The sequence below is a fragment of the Chiloscyllium plagiosum genome, unplaced genomic scaffold, assembly GCF_037043375.1.
Source record: "Chiloscyllium plagiosum isolate Xiang-an unplaced genomic scaffold, Cpla_swu_hap1 HiC_scaffold_1, whole genome shotgun sequence".
NCBI lineage: Eukaryota > Metazoa > Chordata > Chondrichthyes > Orectolobiformes > Hemiscylliidae > Chiloscyllium > Chiloscyllium plagiosum.
In genome coordinates, this window is record NW_028270139.1 from 179,112,562 (window position 1) to 179,131,365 (window position 18,804).

At 46.1% G+C, this 18,804-nt stretch overlaps 1 protein-coding gene across 1 annotated transcript in view; it reads right to left on the reverse strand.

The window, feature by feature from the left end:
* Window positions 1–4,010: 4,010 nt before the first annotated feature.
* Window positions 4,011–18,804, reverse strand: part of LOC148152303 (disintegrin and metalloproteinase domain-containing protein 8-like) — a 187,728-nt gene continuing 172,934 nt past the window's right edge. Inside the window, exons 7-9 of the mRNA XM_087986266.1 lie at window positions 17,241–17,306; window positions 13,929–13,997; window positions 4,011–4,085 (exon numbers count right to left, since the gene is read on the reverse strand). Of these exons, the coding sequence (XP_087842392.1) occupies window positions 4,011–4,085; window positions 13,929–13,997; window positions 17,241–17,306 (210 nt within the window). The remainder of the gene's footprint in view (window positions 4,086–13,928; window positions 13,998–17,240; window positions 17,307–18,804) is intronic.

Here is an 18,804-nt window from a genome sequence, read left to right on the forward strand (position 1 = left end):
ATTCAGATGATGTTCTCCTTTTTCCTTAGTAATCCTTTGATATCCGTGCCCTGCTTAATCCAAGTAATCAATTTATTCAGTGCGTCTCAGGTTATAAATCAATTGCACAGCACCAGCGGCCATGCCAATGGGGGGTCTCGCTAGTCTGTCCATTTATCGGCCGGGTCTTGCTTTCCCTTACTGTGGTCTCTGGAGGGTTTTTATATTTAGGGATTTTTATCACCCAGTATTTGCTCAGCTGTATAAAGCTAATTTTGTGCACCTATTAGAGAAGATAAGGCAGGACCTTCAACACTGGGGGGGATCTCCCAATATCTTGGTTAGGCAGAATAGCTCTAATTAAAATGAATATTTTGCCTTGTCTCCTATACCCTATGAGAATGCTCCCTGTGATGTTGCAGAGGCCGGCATTGTGTAAACTATACGGTTGGCTTGGTTCTTTCATTTGGAATCATAGACGGCCCCTTATTAAATTCAAGAAGCTGCAGCTCCCACAAGCAAGGGGAGGGCTGGATTTTCCAGACTTTAGGAAGTACCAGCTGAGTTCTCTATTAAGCTACATAGCCGACTGGGTCTCATCTGACCCACAATAAATCTGGATGGACATTGTGGCTTCTCAAGCAAAGTGTCCCCTCATTAATCTCTTATTTTTAGATAAAATGAAAGTTATTATGGACCATTGTAAAAACCCTATTGTATTGAACACAATTAAAGCTTGGAAGATAATGTGGCAAGACAAGGGTAATTCACAAAAAACCTCTTTAATACTCCTATCGTGGGAGCATGGGATTTCCAACCAGGCTACACAGACGCTACATTTAAAACCTGGAGGTCTCGGGGTAGTTCTTGCTTAGAGGATCTGTTCGATGGGGAGGTTATGATGTCTTTTGAACAGCTGCACCATAAATTTGGACTGACTAATGGAGACCTTTTTCGATATTTCCAAATTCGAGACGATATACAGAAGAAGACCACATTATTAGATAGCTCTTAGGGAAAGAAGAGTGCTATGGCCAATGGGTCCACCCTCGGTCAGCACGCTTTATCACACATTACAGAAAAAAGTATCGAAAGAAATGGAACAATTGTTTAAAACATGGAATCAGGAATTGGGGTTGGAAATCCATTCAGAAATGTGGGAGGACATCTGGGAAAATGCCAGAAACATCTCCATTTGTAATAGAACCCAAGCTATTCAATTAAAGATACTCCACAGGGCTCATATAGCACCGGAACGACTGGCAAAATTTAAGGCAGGAGCATCCCCAATGTGTCCTAAATGTAAAATTTGAAGTGGGCACTTTCACACATTGCTTATGGACATGTCATAAGATCCGCAAATACTGGACCAGAGTAGCAAATGCGCTGACAGAAGTCTTGGGAGGGGAAATTGGAGTAGATCCAGTGTCTCTTCTCCTGGGCTTTCAAACCTGCCCTCCCTGGATGTGCACGGGAGGAAATTATTTTCCATTCTCTCCTTTTGTGCAAGGAAAAATATCTTAGTAAACTGGGTAGCTGAGGGCCTCCAGGATTTCCGAACTGGCACAAGTTTATCATGGAGTATATCCCCCTTGACCTCCTCACAAATATGGTGCACCAAAAAACGGAATTATTCTATAAAATATGGCAGCCCTTCCTGAACTATATCGACACAGATATTTTGGCCACACTGTCCAGGGCTTTTATCTAGTTGTGGTAGTGGTTCTGGCTGGTCCGGGGGCCCACAGGGGGGAGGAATCCCGTATAAATATGGGTTTTATTATGACTGGACGTTAATTCGGTCTGAGCATGTACTTCATTATTTAATTACTGTGTTTTTTTTGAGAAATATAAGATATTTTATTATATGCTTTGGCTTTTGTAGGTTAGATTAGTACTTAGTTGAGTCTCCTTTTTGTTTGTTGTGTTTTGGTTATTATTTATTTAATATTTAATTGTACATTAGTGTTTATATTTGTTTGTGTTATTTTGTAAGTTCGTAAAACAATGTTAAAAAAATGTCCTTTTTCTTCAATAAAAACACCTATTTAAAAAAAAGTTTTCTGGAAATCGATGCGGTGACTTTGTAAGTTTTGCAGTAAATGAATAAGACCAAACAGCAGGAATTAGCAGAGAAGCTGGAATTGTAACTGCCTGCTTCTGTGAGGAAAGGAGAGATAATTACAGCAGTAGCTCACATTTAGACTTGCCAGAGAAACCATCAGAGTCTATCGAGATGGCAAGGATTCAATTGCAAATGAGACAGCTTGCGTTAGAGGCAACAGAGAAAGAAAGGGCAGCAGAAATGAAACAGTTTGGGTTACGATTAAAAGCAGAGTTGAAAATGTGTTGCTGGAAAAGCGCAGCAGGTCAGACAGCAACCAAGGAGCAGGAGAATCGACGTTTCGGGCATGAGCCCTTCTTCAGGAAACAGACCTAACTGTTGATCCAGACCTAACTTGTAGGTAGGGCTGGTGAGGTATTCGCATTACTATCAGAGGAGGTATCTGGGGAGCATGAGGAGGTGAAAAAAGCCATTTTAACTGCATATGAGCTTGTACCAGAAGCTGATAGACAATGTTTCAGGAATCTAAGGAGGGACTCTGGTCAAACCTACATTGAGTTTAAAAGGATCAAACAGAGTAATTTTGGTAGATGGACAAGAGCTTTAAAAATCGAGCAAACCTAGAGAGGTAATTATTTTGGAGGAATTCAAAAATTCACTGCCTGAAGTAGGCAAACTCATGTGGAAGAGCAGTGAGTTAAAACAGCGAGGTTAGCAGCTGAAGAGGCTGAGCTGGTCCATAAAACATGGTTTGGCTTCTAGAATCAACTTCAATCCCTGAGGGATAGAAACTGGGGCAAAGAGAAATCTTCATGTGGAAAGGGTAAGGTGAATCTCAGTGAAGATCATAAGGAGAACTTACCACAGGGTAAAAAAAGAAACCCTTGAGGAGGACAATGAAGTTAAAAGGCTCCGGTGTTTTCATTGTAATAAAGTGGGCCACACAAAATCACAGTGTTGGTGGGCGAGGAGAAAGCTAGATGTAGGAAAACCAGACAAGCCTGGGAATTTTGTTGGACTAGTAACAAAAAGCACAAGGGAAGTTAGACAACTGCCTCAGAGGGTACAAGATGATCAGAGGTTGGTTAAGGAGGAAGTGCCAGATCTGCTTAAAAAATATCCATGCAAGGGTCAAGTTTATTCACATAGGTCAGGAGCAGTAGGTAAGGAGGTTACAATGTGAAGGGACACAGGATCCTCTCTGTCTGTAATGCTGAGGGATGAGGAGATATGTACTCCTGAGGGACTATTGCCAGAAAAGGTGCTGCTAACAGGAATTCATGGTGAGACCAAAAGTGCTTAGTTATGTAAAGTGGGGCTAGAGAGTCCAGAGAAGACACACACTCAGCTCCAGGAATACAATTTGTCCTTGCAAAGGATATAGCTGATTCACTGGTAGGCGTGCTGCCTAATCTAGTTGAAAAGCCAGTGGAAAAGAGGGCAATTGAAGATATGGAGAATGTTAATCCAGGAATTTTCCCTGATTATGTGATCACAAGATCACAGAGGCACAATTTGAAGCAGGAGAGATCAATGGGCACAGATAAGGAAGCTGACATTGTCATCCGAAAATTTCCTTGATCAGATAAGTGGGACAGAGTAGGAGTAAATAGGTAAACATGTCAGTATCTTTAGCTCTTAAGGGACAACACATCTATCCTGGGACAGGCTAAGCAAAGACATGCCAGAGAATTCCTAGAGGCCTGGCACTCCAACCACAACGCCATAAACAAACACATAGATCTAGATACCATCTATCAACCCCTCAGAAAACAAACAGGAAATGACATCACCACAAACCCCAGGAACCCCATCCAGGAGAAAGATATAAATAGAAAACAGGAGACAACAGCTTCGCTTCACTTGGAGGTCGCCACTGATGATGTTACCGTGTCAGGTAATGAAACGTCTGGATATCAAACCGACAGCTCAGCGAGCAAACCTACACCCTAAACCTCAACCTGAGCTACAAACCTTCACAAACCTTGTAAAAATCTTTAGCTCTACTAAGCTGATTGAAGTACAGCAGAAACTTGAGAACCTAAAACAGTTATATCAAAAGGCATTGACAACGAAGGAAAGTGAATGCATCCCTGTGTGTTATTACTTAACAAATGATGTCTTAAAGAACAAAGAAAATTTACAGCCCAGGAACAGGCCCTTCGGCCCTCCAAACCTGAGCCAATCCAAATCCACTGTCTAAATCTGTCACCCAATTCCGAAGCATCAGTATCCCTCTGCTCCCCACCTACTCAGGCATCTGTCCAGACGCATCTTAAATGAATCTACTGTGCCTGCCTCTACCACCTCTGCTGGCAACGCGTTCCAGGCACCTACCACCTTCTGTGTGAGGTACTTGCCGCGTGTATCCCCCTTAAACTTTCCACCTCTCACCCTGAAATCGTGACCTCTCGATATTGAATCCTTCACCCTGGGAAAAAGCTTGTCGCTATCCACCCTGTCTATACCCTTCATGACTTTGTAAACCTCAATCAGGTCCCCCCATAATCTCCTTTTTTCTAATGATAATAAACCTAACCTACTCAACCTCTCTTCACAACTCGCACCTTCCACACCAGGCAGCATCCTCGTAAACCTTCTCTGCACCCTCTCCGAAGCGTCCACATCCTTTTGGTAATGTGGGGACCAGAACTGTACACCGTATTCTAAATGCGGCCGAACCAATGTCTTGTACAATGTTAACATGACCTGCCAGCTCTTCTACTCAATACCCCGTCCAATGAAGGCAAGCGTACCATATGCCTTCTTGACCACTCTGTCCACCTGTGCAGCAACCTTCAGGGTACAATGGACCTGCACTCCCAGATCTCTCTGCCCATCAACTTTTCCCAAGGCTCTTCTGTTTACTGTTTTCTTTGCTTTAGAATTTGACTTCCCAAAATGCATCACCTCACATTTGGTGAGGAAAAAGTGGGAATAAGTATTTATTTACAATAATGGATGCATCAACTAGATTTCCAGAGGCAATCCCATGACACAACATCACAGCTAAAAGGGTTGTAGAAGAATTACTTCCAGTTTTTTTACTGCCAGGTAATTGGGATAAGGGAGTTGCATTTGTACTTTTTGTGATCAGAGATGCACCGAATGAATCGGCCAAATTCAATCCATTTGAATTAGTTTTTGGGCATGAAGTGAGAAGACAAAATTGATTAAAGAGAAATAGGTAAGTCAGAATTCAGAGACCATACATTTGGACTATGTGCCAAATTTTAGATAATGATGAAATAGAGCTGGAGAGTTGGCTAGACAGCATTTAAAAGTATCACAGCATACAATGAAGCAAGACAGCGGATAAGAAACTAAACATCACAATTTTGCAATTGGAGATAAGGTATTGGTGTTACTTCCAGTCACAGGTGAGCCTTTAAAAGTAAGGTTTAGTGGACGGTATCAAATTGAGAGGAAATTGAGTGAGGTGAACTACTTGATAAGGTCTCCAGACAGGTAGAATCTCACAGAGTGTATTTTGATCGGGAAGGAAAGCAAGAGGAGAAGGTGTTAATGATTACAGCACAGAAGGAAGAACCAAGTTTAGAGGATTCTGAATTGGACATTCCTCAAATCAAATTGGACAATGAGGAAGTTGTCAAAAATTGGGATAAATTATTGGGTTACCTTCCACAAGAAAATCAAAATGACCTGAAAGAGTTATTACTATCACATGGGGAGAAATGTGGAAATAAACTGGGAATTACTAACTTAATTGTGCATGATGTAGAGATAGGAGATGCTGTTCCAATTAAGCAACATCCTTATAGGCACAACCCTCTAAGGTTGGCACAGGCTCAGAAGGAGATAGAGCACATGCTCCAAGATGGCATAATCAAAGTGAGTTACAGTGACTGGAGCTCACCCATAGTCATGGTGCCAAAGCCAAATGGTACCCATAGAACATAGAAAAGTACAGCATAGAACAGGCCCTTTGGCCCACAATGTTGTGCCGAGGATTAATCCTAATGTAAAATAAAATAATCTAACCTATGCACCCCTCAACTCACTGCTATCCATGTGCATGTCCTGCAGTCGCTTAAATGTCCCCAATGACTCTGCTTCCACCACCACCGCTGGTAACGCGTTCCATGCATTCACAACTCTCTGCGTAAAGGACCTACCTCTGACGTCTCCTTTATACCTTCCTCCTAATATCTTCAAACTATGATCCTTCATGCCAGTCAATCCTGCCCTGGGGAAAAGTCTCTGGCTATTAACTCTATCCATGCCTCTCATTACCTCAATCAGGTCTCCTCTCTTCCTCCTCCTCTCCAGAGAGAAAACTCCGAGCCTATTCAACGTCTCTTCATAAGACAAGCCCTCCAGTCCAGGCAGCATCCTGGTAAACCTTCTTTGCACCCTCTCCAAAGCCTCTGTATCTTTCCTATAGTAGGGTGACCAGAACTGGACACAATATTCCAAGTGTGATCTTACCAGGAACTTGTAGAGCTGTCGCAAAACCTCGCGGCTCTTAAACTCGATCCCCCTGTTAATGAAACCAAAACACCATGTGCTTTCTTAATAACCCTATCCATTTGGGTGGCAACTTTGAGGGATCTATGCACTTGCACACCCAGATCCCTCTGTCCCTCCACACTGCCAAGAATCCTGTCTTTAATCCTATATTCAGCATTCGAGTTCGATCTTCCAAAATGCATCACTTTCCATTTATCCAGGTTGAACTCCATCTGCCATTTCTCAGCCCAGCTCTGCATCCTGTCTATGTCACACTGCAGCCTGCAGTAGCCCTCGATACTATCGACGACACCGCCAACCTTTGTGTCATCTGCAAATTTACTAACCCACCCCTCAACCTCCTCATCAAAGTCATTTATAAAAACTACAAAGAGCAGAGGCCCACATACAGAGCCCTGCGGGACCCCACTCAATGCTGACCTCCAGGCAGAATACTTTCCACCTACAACCACTCTCTGCCTTCTGTCAGCCAGCCAAATCTGAATCCAGATAGCCAAATCTCCCTGTATCCCATACTTCCTGGACTATCGCAAAGTCAATGCTGTTACAAAGACAGATGCATATCCAATTCCATGGTTGGAGGACTGAGTTGAGAAGGTGGGACAAGGAACTTACATTTCTAAGTTGGACTTGCTCAAGTATCTCTATCAGACAGAGCAAAGGTGATTTTGGCTTGTGTAACACTAAATGGACTATACCAGTTCAAAGTCATGCCATCTGGAAGGAAAAATGCTCCAGCCACGTTTCAGAGACTGATGAATAAGATCATTGCCAGATTACCCAACTGTGTGACTCACGAAAGGAACACTTGCAACATTTATCAGACTTGTTTGATTGTCATCGGGAGGCAGGTTTGGTGGGAAACCCGACTAAAAGTGAGTTTGCCAAAGCCCAAGTCACCTTCCTGGGCCATGTTACTGGACATAGATAAATGGCCCAACGGATGCAAAACCCAAAGTAATTGGGGAATTTCCCACACCATCGACAAAAATGTGGTACGACACTTCCTGGGATTGAGTGGATTTTTCTGAAAGTTTGTGCTGAACTTTAGCAGTGTGGTTGTTTTACTCACCGAATTGTTAAAAAAGGGCAAGGTGTTTCAGTGGATGGAGGACTGTCAAAAGGCATTTGACAGCCTAAAAACCGTGTTAACCACTGCCCCTGTATTAGCCACACCGGATTACATGAAGCCTTTCAATGTGGCTATGGATGCCAGTGATGTGAGTGTCAGTGTGGTGCTCCTGCAGGAGGATGACGAGGGAATAGAAAGACCCATCGGGTATTTTTCCAGGAAGTTGAACGTTCATTAATGGAAATATTCAATGGTGGAGAGAGACTTTAAGCTTGGTTTTGGCCTGACAACATTTCAGTGTTTATATTACCATCAATGCATCTGAGACAATTGTATACACTGATCATGAGCCATTGACATTTGAGGAGAACTTTAAGGACAGGAATGCCAGGCTGTTTCGATGGAGTTTGTTGTTGCAGCCATTCCATTTGACAATTGTGCAGGTGGCAGGCCGCGGAAACGTGATTGCCGATGCGTTATCGAGACTCGAGTGAGATACGGAGGCATTTGGTGGTGGGTGTACCGTGACCTGAATTTACGTGTGGTTGTGCATGTTTGTATGTTTATCGTCAGTATAGTGTACATGTGTGTTTAGAATACTAACCGGGCTTTGAAGAGTTTTAAAAATGAAGCCACCTTTTGGTATTGATGGTTCATTTTTTTTTAAAGGGGGACGGAGGTGTCACAAAGCTAGTCCCTTTTTTGTCAGAGGGGTAAATAACCAGGTCGGGCTCCAATCAGACTGATTTGGTCCAGAGATGAAAAGGATTTTGTTTATATGTAAACAGATCAGACTTCAGGCCAAAGTGGTCATGTTTTAGAAGTGACTGGTATAAAGAAAGGGGAGTGGTCAGCTCTCTAGCTGAGCTGAGCAGTTGTTATTGTGTCTCATTATGTAATTTTGTGAATAAGTTACTTTAAATCCTGGTACTTAACCTGGCTAACTTACTCTGGGTAATTTTCACTGTACACTTACTGAAACAAATTGCCATGTTATGGTCTGGGCTGCCTGCTCTGAGTGGTCTGGCCTAGTTCATAACATTCCAATCTTATACTCCCGATGAAGGAGCAGCGCTCCAAAAGCTAGTGCTTCCAATTAAACCTGTTGGAGTATAACCTGGTGTTGTGTGATTTTTAACTTTGTATGAGATCACACCTATATAGAGAATGAAAATCGCAGGGACAATAGACAATAGGTGCAGGAGTAGGCCATTCTGCCTGAGGATAAAGTTCTCCCCATGCACTGATTGTAACAAAGGACATGGATTTCATGAGTAGGATTTCCCTGATTGGGGCTGTTAACCTGGGTCAATCAGGGAGTCCTGGCTGACCGATAGAAACAGGAGATTTTTGGCTGCACTTCAGTCCCACGCTCCTGATCTTTGGGCACCCGGTACGGAGGAAGGAGGGCAGGTCTGAAGACCTCCTCGTGGGTCTGCTCCTGGGCCTGGCCAAACTGGCCATCAACAGGTTGAGGCAGCGGGCTGTGGAGGGGGTCGTTAGGGCCGACTGCCTGCCCCTCTTCCGCGGTTACGTTAGAGCCCGGGTGTCCTTGGAGAAGGAGCACGCGGTGTCGACCAACACCCTGGAGATGTTCAGGGAGAGGTGGGCGCCGCAGGGAGTGGAGTGCATCATTTCTCCCTCCAACTCTATTTTGATTTAGTCCCTACCCTCCCCTTCACTGTTTTGATCACACAGCACTGCCCTTTGATGTGAAGGGCAGTGTTTGTCACTGGCCACCCGGGTGTTTTCCTATCTTCCTGGTGGTGGAAATTGAATAAAGATTCGTGCACTTTGTGTCTCTCACTGTCTCACACCTGCACACACACACCATGGGTGCTGGGGAAAAAATAAGCACTACTGCACTTAGGTGGTAGTGTGGGGGGGGGGGTAAAAAGAAGAAAAAAAAAAGGGAATGCCAGTTAACAAACTGGCTAAGAAGGAAAAAAAAAGAAACAGGAGATTAATCACCCAGCGTTGCCCTTTGATGTGAAGGGCAGTGCTTGTCACTGGCCACCCGGGTGTTTTCCTATCTTCCTGGTGGTGGGAATATACATAAATATTTACACATTTGTTCTTCTTCACTGTGTCCTCCACGTGTACACACACAACACGGATACTGGGGAAAATAAGCACTATCGCTGTTTGGCAGTTGTGTGGGGGAAAGGCAAAAAAGGAAACAAAAAAGTATTAAAAAATAAAAATTAACAGGAGATTCACACAGTCTCCTGGTTCTCGGGCCTGGTTCTGAGATAATTGGTCAGAACACATGTACTGTGCATGTGTAAATGAGGGGTGATTTGATAACAGAATATCAGCCCCTGTGGAGTTATTTCAGTGGTAACGAGAGAAAATTCACCTGGAAGAATGATCACTGGCAATAGTCATCTTTGAGTTAGGGCAAGCATTTCTGGCATCATTTATTTGATCCTGGACCCAGTGTGTGAAAGAACGTGCCTTTTTTGTTCTGGGCAAATGAAAACCATAGAGTAATTTTTCTGATTGCTTGTGGACCCACAGCTTTTTCGGTTATTTGGAGCCTAACTTTCATTGAGGCACTAGCAGCTGATGGATTAAGTTAAGTGAGTGCAGGCAATTGCGGAGCTTCACACAGAACATACCCTCAGCAGAGGGACCCCAGGCCAGCCCACTGAAAACCCAAAACTAAGCTGAGCCATGGCCAAGTGGCTACAATCTTCTTCAGGATCTGAGCTGGCAGCCATTGTCATTGCTGCTGTTTTGGGGACTCGAGACAGCAAAGGAGACCGATGAAGTCTGGCTTACGTAAGAGAACTCATGGGCTGGTATGCTGGAGAGTGTACAGCCTGGGCAGGCCACCTGCACCTGGTTTGGAACAGTTACATTGCTGAGTAACATCCTAATCAGAACCAATCCAAATAGATATCCAGTCCAAATAAATATCTGAAATGGTTGTCTGGTTCTCATGGAGGTGGATACCAGTGTGGCTGTGAAACCAGTCCTTAACAAAATTCACATTGCTAAGTTTGTGCAAGACCCTGGTTAGACTGAGAATCCATACCGGGGAGCCGTCACAGATTACAGGTACAGATGTGGGTCTGGTCTTTCTGAGAAACAGTTGCTGCAGTTCCCCTGATTGTGGTAAACGGCTCAGCCCAAGCTTGTGGGGCAATCATCTTGATGGGCTCAACATTTTTCAGTTAGAAAATGGCTGCCTGAGTGAAGTCTTAATTAAATACCCAGAGGGGTTTCAGGAAGGTCAAGGGCCTATCAGAGGAGACCAGGCCACCGTGTGTGGCGATCAGGAAGTAATTGCACGATTCTACAAGGCCCACCCAGTGCCATTTGCCTTAGGTACAAAAGTCAAGGCAGAAATCAGGAGGTTAGACAGTGAGGGAATCATTAAAGCAGAGCAGGTTGTGGATTGGGCAGTCTTACTGATTGTGAAGTCTGACTGCTCAGTTCGCCTTTGTGGGGACTTTAAACAAACAGTAAATCACTTCTCATCGCTGGATTAATGCCAATCCCTTGCAGAGAGGATTTGGACACAAAGCTGATGGGAAAGGCCATATATCACAAAGCTTCACATGAGCCACACCTACCTGCAATTGTGACTGGGTGAAGAGGACCAGAGGTACACCACAATCAGGGTTTATACCAATGTACAAGAGATCCAGTTAAAAATAAAAACAAATAAACAATTTAGAATCTCCTCAGAAAAGAATGTCTACAAGAGTTCCATTTGGGGTATCATCAGCTGGTGACCTTTCCCAGTGGACCATGGAGAACATTTTACAAGGCCGACCCCATTTATCTGGATGACTTGCTAATAACCAAGAAGGTCAAGAAAGAGCACTTGGACAGCTCATTCCAGACACGTACCACCCTCTGCGTGGAAAGGCTGCCTCCTTTTGTCCCTTTTATATCTTTCCCCTCTCACCCTAAACTTATGTCCTCTACTTCTGGACTCCCCAACCCCAGGGAAAAGACTTTGTCTATTTACTCTCTCCTTGCCCCTGGTGATTTTATAAACCTCTATAAGGTCAACCCTCAGCCTGCGCTGCTCAAAGAAAATAACCCCAGTCTATTCAGCCTCTCCCTGTAGCTCAAACCCTCCAACCCCGGTAACATCCTTGTGAATCTTTTCTGAACCCTTTCAAGTTTCACAATGTCCTTCCTCGAGCATGGAGATCAGAAATGAATGCTGTCTTTCAAAAGTGGTGTAACCAATGTCCTGTTAACCTGGTGATTCAGGGAGCCCTGACTGACAGGTAACAGCAGGAAGCCCAGCAATTCTCCTCACTCTGGGCACTGGCTCTGAGCTGGTCAGAGTCCATGTACTGGGTTCATACAGTAAATAAATGGTGATGGAATAGTGGCCTTTGTGGAGTTATTTCATCTGGTAGTCTGTGGAAATCAAATTCAGGGAGTGGGTCAATCTAATGTCAGAGAGAGTTTCCACAGGATTGGATTTCCGGTCAATTTGATTCTGAGCCAATTGGGAACAAGGGGAGACTGGAACAGAGAAATGGAAGGGATGAACCTGTCATCAGTGTGAACACAGTCTCCATAATCACCAGGAGAGCTCCTGAAGCACAAACGGCATTGTCCATACCATTGAATCAGGAGGGTGGAAACTCCACAAAGCCAGAGATGCTGGGAGGCAGTACTGGGCCACGTTAGACGCTCAAACCAAACATACAGACACCCATTGCCTGTGGCAAGGCGTACACAACAGAACGGGATAGAAAATGAAGCAGAGCAAGATAGCAGACCCAGACTATCCCTCTCTGACATGCTCCATGTATTCAATGCTGTCTCTGAGCAGAATGCCAGTGTCACGGTGTCAGCTGCCACGACAGACCCAGACACACCTGTTCCCTCGGTAACCGCTGCAGATGTCAGATCAGTCTTCCTGGGAGACAACCCAAGGAAAGGGATAGGCCCAGAGGGAGCCTCCGACCATGCACTTAGATCCTGTGTGAACCAGCTGGCAGAGGGATTCACTGACATCTTCAACATCTCCCTCCCTGATTCCAGACAATCACCATCATCCCAGTACCTAAGGAAGCACATGCAATGTGCCTTACTGACTGCCACCCAGTGGCTTGGACCTCCATGAAGTGCTTCGAGAAACTGGTCATGGTCCACATTGGCTCCAGTCTCCCCCTACAATATACCAACTGGTGTAACAGGTCCCCAGTGGATGCCGTTTCCCTCACCCTGCACTCATCCTTGAAACAAGAACACCAGATTCCTGCTCATTGACTCCAGTTCCACCTTCAGGACCATCATCCCCTCCAGACTGATCTCAAAACTCCGAGACCTTGGTCTCAGCTCCTCCCCCCCCCCCCCACCCCCCCCACCCCCCCCCCCACCCCGCAGCTGGATTCTCAGCTTCCTGACCCACAGACCGCAGGCAGTGAGGATAGACAACAGCACCTCCTCCACGAGGACCCTCAACACTGGAGCCCCCCAAGGATGTGTTCCCAGCCCCCTCCTGTACTCCCTGTACACCCACAGCTGTGTGGCCAAACTCTGAACAAACTCTATCTACATGATCGCTGATGACAGCACCGTGGGAGGATGGACATCTAACAACAACGAGTCAGAATAGAAAAGGGAGATAGAGGGCTTGGTGATGTGGTGTAATGAGAACAACCTCTCTCTCAATGTCAGCAAAATGAAAGAACTAAAGAAGTCAATCAGAGTGTTCAGAAAGCTAATCACTGAGTTCAGAAAGCTCCCATAAGGACCCTCACCAACTTCTACAGATGTACCATTGAGAGCAGACTGTCCGGGTGTATAACGGCCTGATACGGTAACAGCTCTGCCCAGGACCGTAAGAAACTGCAGAAGGTTGTGTGCACAGCCCAGACCATCACGGTATCCACCCTCCCATCCATGGACTCCATTTATACAGCTCACTGCCACGGAGAGGCTGCCAACATCATCAAAGGCCCCTCCCACCCCGATAATGATCTCCTACAATCTCTTCCATCAGGCAGAAGATACAGAAGCTTGAACACATTCACCAACAGGTTCAGGAACAGCTTCTTCCTGGCTTTAATTACACTGATGGATAGACTCCCTAACCTCAAATAATGCTGATGTCACTAATGTTTATCTTGCTGAGCGCACACCCTGTGCAGTGTAACTGTATGCCTCTGTCTAAGTTTCTCTAATCTGTACATCCTTCCTCACTGTGATCTGCCTGCACTGCTCATAAACAAAGCTTTTCATTGTACCACTGTACATCACAACAAGGAAATCAATCGACCAGCAACTGAGGTGTGTTATCAAAGGTTGAAACAGTTTGATTTAAAATCTCTCCACACTCACCATGTCCAATGTATTGGCAACAGAAAGCAAGTGCCTCACTGTAGCATCTCTACTCCCATGTTTCTCGAACTGAAAAGAAAACAAATGCTCATTGATCATTCAATCACAAATTTCACTATCCCATACCTGATCCCAGCCACAAAATCCTTCCATACTAAAGAGTTCCCTTGCACAGCAGAGTAGAAATTCCGCCTCACCTTTGTCCTCAATGGGTGACCCCCTTCTGCTGAGATGATACCTTCATGTCCTCGGATCTCCCACGGGGGGAAACAGCCTTTCCAAGCTACTCTGTTAAGTTCCTGAGAAGCTGGTCTCTTTCAATAAGGTCACCTCTCCATTCTTCAAATCTCATCCTCTCAGGAGAAAATCCCTCCACGTAACTCCAGGTGATGTCAAGAAATAGCTGGAGGCACTGATTCTGCAAAGGTTACAGGCCCTGACAACATACCAGCAATCAGACTGAAGGCCTGTGCTCCAGAACCTGCAGCTCCCCGAGCCAAGCTGCTGCAGTACACTTACAACACTGGCATCAACCCCACAATGTAGACAGTTATCCTAGTCTACCCTGTACAGAAAAAGCACTACATCAGCCTACTCCCCATCATCAGCCTACTCTCCATCATCAGCCTACTCCCCATCATCAGCCTACTCCCCATCATCAGCCTACTCCCCATCATCAGCCTACTCCCCATCATCAGCCTACTCTCCATCATCAGCCTACTCCCCATCATCAGCCTACTCCCCATCATCAGCCTACTCCCCATCATCAGCCTACTCCCCATCATCAGCCTACTCTCCATCATCAGCCTACTCCCCATCATCAGCCTACTCCCCATCATCAGCCTACTCCCCATCATCAGCCTACTCTCCATCATCAGCCTACTCTCCATCATCAGCCTACTCTCCATCATCAGCCTACTCTCCATCATCAGCCTACTCTCCATCATCAGCCTACTCTCCATCATCAGCCTACTCCCCATCATCAGCCTACTCCCCATCATCAGCCTACTCTCCATCATCAGCCTACTCTCCATCATCAGTCTACTCCCCATCATCAGCCTACTCCCCATCATCAGCCTACTCCCCATCATCAGCCTACTCTCCATCATCAGCCTACTCTCCATCATCAGTCTACTCTCCATCATCAGCCTACTCCCCATCATCAGCCTACTCTCCATCATCAGCCTACTCCCCATCATCAGCCTACTCTCCATCAGCAGTAAAGTGATGGAAGGGTCATTGACAGAGCTATCAAGCAGGAGAAAGTGAGGTCTGCAGATGCTGGAGATCAGAGATGGAAATGTGTTGCTGGAAAAGCGCAGCAGGTCAGGCAGCATCCAGGGAACAGGAGAATCGATGTTTCGGGCATTAGCCCTTCTTCAGGAATGAGGAAAGTTGGTCCAGCAGGCTAAGATAAAAGGTAGGGAGGAGGGACTTGGGGGAGGGGCGTCGGAAATGTGATAGGTGGAAAGAGGTCAAGGTGAGGGTGATAGGTCAGACTGGGGTGGGGGCGGAGAGGTCAGGAAGAAGATTGCAGGTTAGGAAGGCGGTGCTGAATTTGATGGATTTGACTGAGACAGGCTGGGGGGAGGGGAAATGACGAAACTGGTGATCCTTCTGTGGATGAAGAACAGTAGAGGTCCTTTACAGGTCTGTGAGAGTGTTGTCCTGTTACTGGTTGTCCTGGTTGGGTCCAAGTTTTGTTGGTCGGAAAGGACGTCCCTCCGGATCCTCCGCTCCACGCTTGCAGCCATGCGCCGCTATCTACATTCCCTGCAACTCAACCTACCCCAGCTCAGGACAACACTCTCACAGACCTGTAAAGGACCTCTACTGTTCTTCATCCACAGAAGGATCACCAGTTTCCTCATTTCCCCTCCCCCCAGCCTGTCTCAGTCAAATCCATCAAATTCAGCACCGCCTTCCTAACCTGCAATCTTCTTCCTGACCTCTCCGCCCCCACCCCAGTCTGACCTATCACCCTCACCTTGACCTCTTTCCACCTATCACATTTCCGACGCCCCTCCCCCAAGTCCCTCCTTTTATCTTAGCCTGCTGGACAAACTTTCCTCATTCCTGAAGAAGGGCTTATGCCCAAAACGTCGATTCTCCTGTTCCCTAGATGCTGCCTGACCTGCTGCGCTTTTCCAGCAACACATTTCCAGAGCTATCAAGCAGCACCTGCTCAGCAATAACCTGCTCAGTGACGCCCAGTTTGGGTTCCCCCAGGGTCACTCAGCTCCTGACCTCATTACAGCCTTGGGTCAAACACGGACAAAAAGCTGGATTCCAGAGGGGAGGGGAGAGGGATAGTCCTTGATGCCAAGACCATGTGACAAAAAATAGCTCTCAACAAACAGGAATCAATGAGTACTCTCCAGTGGTTAGAGTCAAACCTGAGACATAGGAAGATGGTTGTGGTTGTGGAGGGTCAGTCATCTCAGCTCCAGGACATCTCTGCAGGAGTCCCTCAGGGTGGTATCCTGGGCCCAACCACCTTCAGCTGCTTCATCAATGACCTTCCCTCCACCACAAGGTCAGAAATGGGGATATTCGCTGACAATTGCACAGTGTTCACCACTCCTCAGATACTGAAGCAGTTCATGTTCAGATGCAAAGATTTGAACAATGGGCTGAGAAGTGGCAAGTACCTTTCATGCCACACCAATGCCAGATAATACCCATCACCAAAAAGAGACAATTTAAACACCACCTTTTTACATTCAATGGTGTTACCATCACTGAATTCCCGTTCTATCAATTTCCTGGAGGTTACCATTGACCAGAAACTCATCTGGACTGCAATATTAACACAGTGGCTATATCAGCAGGACAGAAGCTAGGAATATAACAGCGAGTAACTCACCTCCTGACTCCTCAAAGCCTGTCCACCATCTCCTTCACATCCACAAACACCCACTCCCTCCCCCACCGACGCACAGTAGCATCAGTGTGTACCATCTACTGCAGAAATTCACCAAAGATCCTCAGGCAGCACCTTCCAAACCCATGACCACTTCCATCTAGAAGGACAAGGGCAGCAGATACATGGAAACACCACCCCCTGCAAGTTCCCCTCTGAGCCCCTCACCACCCTGACTTGGAAATACATTGCCATTCCCTCACTGTCATTGGGTCACAATCCTGGAATTCCCTCCCTCAGGGCATTGAGAGTCAACCCACAGCACATGGACTGCAGCGGGTCAAGACGACAGCTCACCCCCACCTTCTCACCGAGGGACAGGGTAATAAATACTGGGCCCAGTCAGCGACATCTACAACTTGTAAATACATTTTTTTTTAAAAACTTACCAAACTGTTGTCTGCCACAAACACCACCTCAAGATATTTTGTCTCTGTCAGTACATCCCTCTTAACCTGGAACAAAAAGAATCTCTAAGTCAGTTTGAGATGAAACTGTCCAGCTGGTTCTCACGGGGAGAAAATCAATCACAGATGAGCATTCCACAGAGGAGAGGCGATGGTGAAGGGCCACCTTGAATCAATTTTTGGGGAAAACCCCATCTGAGTCACTAATGTCCTTGAGGGAAGGAATCTGCTATCTTTACCGTCGGGCCTATATGTGACTCCAGGCCCACAGCAATGGAGTTGCCTCTTAACTACCCTCTGGGCAATTAGGGATGGGCAATAAATGCTGGCCTAGCCAGTGATACCCACATCACATGAACAAATCAAGGATTTTATTCAGCCCTGTCTAATAATTACAGATTTCAGCTCTTAAAATAAAAAAATAATTTTAATGATAATAAAACAGTAAATGCAGGAGAAAGTGAGTAGGTTTGTAAAGAGAGAAACAGAATTAACATTTTGAATGAACAGCTCCATGTCAGTTCTGATGAGATGTCACTGGATTCAGAACGTTTATACCCTGTTTCTCTCGCCATGGGTTCTGCCAGACCTGCTGAATTTCAAAAGCACCTTGATTTCCATAATCCACAGATCTTTGCTTTATTTTGTAAAGGGAAGTTCATAACTGGTTCCTCCCTCCTTCCTCTTGCTCGCTCCTCTTAAAACCCGCTTCCTAAACTTTTCTTCCCATTCCAGCTCCCTCTCCTTCCTCCTTGCTATCTGCTTCTGTTTTTGAGTCATAGAGATGTACAGCACAGAAACAGACCCTTCGGTCCAACCTGGAAGAGCACAGCAATTCAGGCAGCATCCGAGGACAGGCAAAATCGACGTTTCGGGCAAAAGCCCTTCATCAGGAATAAAGGCAGAGAGCCTGAAGCATGGAGAGATAAGCTAGAGGAGGGTGGGGGTGGGGAGAGAGTAGCATAGAGTACAATAGGTCAGTGGGGAAGGAGATGAAGGTGATAAGTCAGGGAGGAGAGGGTGGAGTGGATAGGTGGAAAAAGGAGCTGGGCAGGTCGGACAAGTCCGGACAAGTCAGGGGATCGTGTTGCTGGAGGTTAGAAATCATCCGCCGACATTTCCGCCACCTCCAAACAGACCCCACCACCAGGGATATATTTCCCTCCCCACCCCTCTCCGCAAAGACCGTTCCCTCCGTGACTACCTGGTCAGGTCCGTTGCTCCCGATGCGGTCTCCTCTACATTGGGGAGACTGGGCGCCTCCTAGCAGAGCGCTTTAGGGAACATCTCAGAGACACCCGCATCAATCAACCACATCGCCCAGTGGCTCAACATTTCAACTCCCCCTCCCACTCTGCCGAGGATATGGAGGTGCTGGGCCTCCTCCACCGCCGCTCCCTCACCACCAGACGCCTGGAGGAAGAACGCCTCATCTTCCACCTCGGAACACTTCAACCCCAGGGCATCAATGTGGACTTCAACAGTTTCCTCATTTCCCCTTCCCCCACCTCATCCTAGTTTCTAACCTCCAGCAACTCGACTTGTT